Source organism: Notothenia coriiceps, unplaced genomic scaffold (assembly GCF_000735185.1).
Source record: "Notothenia coriiceps isolate Sejong01 unplaced genomic scaffold, NC01 NC01_scaffold00006400, whole genome shotgun sequence".
In the NCBI taxonomy this organism is placed as follows: domain Eukaryota; kingdom Metazoa; phylum Chordata; class Actinopteri; order Perciformes; family Nototheniidae; genus Notothenia; species Notothenia coriiceps.
Window position 1 is genome coordinate 1 of NW_011339101.1, and position 4,073 is coordinate 4,073.

Sequence of the window (4,073 nt, forward strand, 5' to 3'; positions counted from 1 at the left end):
TATTGCGGTGCGCGAATATCCTATGCATTACGGTAGAGTCAAAACAAATCATCCCTCTGTGTTTAGATGAGAATAAAACAAAAAATATAAGGACATTCTGATGTAGAGTTTCAAAATAGAAGACCTTTGAAGTCTCATGAGCTATCATCCCCCCCCCCCCATTTTGCATTTTGAAATGCTCCCGATTTCTGTGGTCTCAAGGTTGGCAAGTATGGTCTGGGTGCACTTTAAAAAAATGTAGTGGCGATAGTGCCAAGTGCAATCTATGTACTCAATTAGTTGCTTGTAAAGGGGGTGACACAAGCAACTTAATGAAGCATTTGCAACCGAGACACTCATTGAATCTAAAACGGTGCTAGCGATACTGCTAGTGCTAATAGTGCTAGCGGGCTTCAGCCTTGCCGTGTGTAAATGTGACCTGAGCGAAGGCTCGCAGGCAGGTTAGCTGCTGCGCACGGGTAATATGTTTTGTTTACCTGGGTGCAGTCTTGCAGGCACATCGCCTTGTCTTTTTTTTGTTTATTAACACCAAATTATTGAAAAGTATCGATAAGAGTATCGAAAAATACTGATACCGATAAGCAGTACCGGTACCGGTATCGATAAAATCCTAACGATACCCATCCCTACTCAGGGTCATGTCTAACACATCTCCATCATAGTGGGAGGATGGAACAAAAGAACACATGCCACAAACCCAAATCTGTGTATTATGTTGTAGCGTGCAAATTACTGTGGTTTCCTTCCTGTAACCCTGGTGAAACCACTCACCTAGGATCATCATCAACATTTTTCCGTTTTTCAATTGTGAGGTCAAATTAGGTCAAGTCAGTGACCCACATAGCATGAATATTGTCAGAAAGTGAAAAAGGGAAGAATAAAAACTAACCGAGATAAAAAAAGTTCTCTTACCTGTCCTGTGATTGATCCTCATACATCCTCTCCTTTCCCTCTTTAAAAAGTCGGATGGCCCGTTTAGATTTCCTCATAAGGCTATCAATGTAGACTTTGAAGAACTCATTCTCACTGAGCTGTGTGAGTCTCTGGTTCTCTTCATATTTTCCCAGAGTGAGTCGCAGGTGCTGGTAGGTATCAGGTAAGATATCCAGGATGTACGGTGGACTGTTTTTCAACTGGAGTCTGGGATTTTGGCAGAGGCGGACCTGTGGTAAAAAAGAAACATGAATTACTGCTTGTTTTATGTTCTTACATGTTTTGTTTAACACATGACACATTTGAGAGGGCACTGCCACCAAGGTGCATCACATGTTTATTGATTGAATCTTATTAACTGAACAAACTCTTACTCTGCTCAAAGGGAAACTCTAAAATGTAACTATGGTAAAATATGTAAAGAGTAAGCTATTATTAGCGATGCTCCGATCGATCGGTCACCGATCGAGATCGGCCGATACTCACTCTCTACCGATCGATCGGTGTACTTTAAAAATGCTTTTGATTTACTAATCTCTAAGACATGTGTTATGATGTCAAATTATTTATGTTATTGTGTACCATGTAGTATGTATGATTTTTTTAATGTGTGTAGAACTGCAAGACAGGGTCCGGAACAGATTTCCTGACAAGGACAATAAAGTATACCATAATGTATCGTATTACTTTATTATCTTTATTGCAAAGACACACTTCTCTCTATTTAGTATCCGGTGGAATGCGGTTCAACAAATCAGTGTTCTGCTGTTCTTTTTCACATCAACAATTAGTTATCATAGTGTCAGAGACAATTAACGACTCTCCTTGATTTAGAAAATTAGAGGATATGAAACATATATTTGCATGTATTGAATACACCATAAAAACATGATAAAAGAACACATACTGTAATTACACATTAGCATTTGCTCTACCTTCCATGTGCATCTATAACAAAGTGCCTCCCAGCATGCAGCAGACAAGCTTCATCACTCCCAACTTACAACTTTATCCATGAGTTTCCAGGTCTTCTCCACAGTCCTCCGGTCAGCAGCTGCTTGCTTCGGTGTCCCCACTGCATCCTGGATAGCATCAATGATTCCTAAAATCCGGCCCTTGCTTCGGTTCGGTCCTCTACCCCCAGGGTTTCGTCCACTGAGAGCAGTTGCCATGTCCTAAACACTGAGCCAAACAATGATGATAAGAGACAGTTCCCTTTTTTCAACTTCTACATCAGATACAGTTGTTCCTATCCAGTCACTCTTTGACTGTTTTTTTCTGTGTGAGTATTATTGTCAATAGTTTTTTAGACAGAATTGTTCAACTTTTACATGAAAGTAAAAATAGCTTTATATGTGTTAGTGCGTTGTTTCTCTACAGATGTTCCTGGTTCACCTACAGTCCAGCGGTCTGTAAAGCTATACGAAACCAAAACTTTTTTTAAATGTGAAAACGATGTGTCCTCCATACTTTAGTGCGTGTGTTTCTGGTCCTTGACAAAACAGTGTCCCCTTCCTAAATGCTTTCTATGGTCTTCCCTCGGGAGCGTTTTTGTCCACTGACGATCATGTAATTATCAAACCAATATGTTTCATTCAATTTTAAACTGTAACCAGATTGGTCTGCTGGTCTTGTTGTGTTGATCTGGTGTAAGGTATTATTAAGGTATTATAACCCCCCCCCGTAATGCGACCGAGCCAACGTTAACGATCCCACTCACAGTCCTACAGTAAGTGTTTTAAACAGGAACTAACAGAACGGATCAATAGCGTGGAAAAACACAAGTCCTAACTTACTAAACCACCAGGGGATGTCTGCCGGGATCCCGGTCCTCTCGGTCCACATGCAGCACACACACTGAAGGAGTGTCCGGAGATCCAGAGGTTGAGAGAGGCAGAAAGTATCCAGCGTGTAATCCCTTAATTAGAACAACCCTCCATGTTTTAGACGTCTTTAAAGCAGTTGAGCTGGTCGCTCTCTACAGGGTGCTTCCTACAGCCCCTCAGTGTGAAGCTAGCTATCATAGATACACATCCAGCTGCACATTTCAAAATAAAGCTTCCACACAGCTACCAACCAAACATAGGCTACATTGGAGTTGCATTGTGGTTCTACATACTCACATATTATTAAATTGTGTTGTTCAATTAAGTGTTTCAGGTTAGTAGTGTTGTAATCTCCCCATTAAAGACCCTTCCGCTCAACAATGATACATGTTTTTCCTTTAATGTGAAGGCATGGTGGGGGCTTCCGGTTCTGTGTCAATGCTGTTGGCGGGAGGCGGCATAGATATATATAGAGAGGCGAAGTCCCTCCCCTTCCGGGAGCCTCCATGGGACCCCGGAAGCGGAAAATTATACATTGAAGTCAATGGAGAGAGAAAAGTTATCTTTTGATCTCGTTTGAATTGTGCCACAAATGACACATATGATGTTTGTCAATCTTAAACAATCATTTCCATGTAAAAAAAAGTCACAGTTTCTCGTAAAACTCTTGAAATATAAGACTATGAAAAATACGCAACTAGAAAGACTACAAATCCCAAATCACATTCTGGGTCGCGTAAGTGATGTATATATATATATATATATTTATTTATTTTATTATATTGTTAATATCTAAAATTAATTATAAAATTAAAATATATTTATATTTTATATATAAAAATCGGTCTCTTGTTACCACTATGTAAGCTAAGAGTTGCTAATTTAGCAATGCCTTAGCTTGAAGAACAGGGACACAACTAATGACAATAACATATGGTGGTATATTATTTAGATATTCACACCTTTATCAGAAGAACCAAACCAACATAAAATTATCTCACAGACAGTAGGTCCTGGCCAGTTCTGTCTCATTCATCACAATTATTTTGACATGAGATCTTCATATCGTCCTAGTTTTTTTATTTAGTTTCTAGATTTGTAAACAAATCCAGAACCTTTGAAATACATTACCACTTCACAGCACGGTGCATCATAGACCTTCCTGGGTACCACCGAGATAAAGGATTTAATATGACAAGCCATATGATGCTCTCATTTGTTAGTGACATTCCACATGCAGATAAGATAAGATAAGATGGTACTTTATTGATCCCAATTTGAGAAACATTTTTTAGTTACAGCAGCGTAAAGGAC

General features: G+C 39.4%; 1 protein-coding gene across 2 annotated transcripts; it reads right to left on the reverse strand.

The window, feature by feature from the left end:
• Positions 1-801: 801 nt before the first annotated feature.
• Positions 802-2,952, reverse strand: LOC104943634 (E3 ubiquitin-protein ligase CBL-B-like). Of its 2 annotated transcripts, none has more exons than XM_010769087.1 (3): positions 2,730-2,952; positions 1,938-2,115; positions 802-1,163 (listed from the first exon to the last, which is right to left on the reverse strand). In XM_010769087.1, the coding sequence occupies exons 2-3, from the start codon at positions 2,103-2,105 to the stop codon at positions 909-911; spliced, it is 423 nt and encodes a 140-aa protein (XP_010767389.1). In that variant the 5' UTR covers positions 2,106-2,115; positions 2,730-2,952; the 3' UTR covers positions 802-908. The 2 variants fall into 2 exon arrangements, with proteins under 2 accessions (XP_010767389.1, XP_010767390.1); XM_010769088.1 differs by having other exon boundaries at positions 827-1,163; positions 1,938-2,108; positions 2,730-2,944.
• Positions 2,953-4,073: the final 1,121 nt, after the last annotated feature.

Bases quoted from the DNA above. Each gene is read 5' to 3' on its own strand.
- LOC104943634 (XM_010769087.1), bottom strand. From the start codon at position 2,105: ATGGCAACTGCTCTCAGTGGACGAAACCCTGGGGGTAGAGGACCGAAC. The intron at 1,164-1,937 runs GTAAGTTGGGAG...TTTTTACCACAG, and splicing joins GGAAACTCATGGATAAAGTT to GTCCGCCTCTGCCAAAATCC.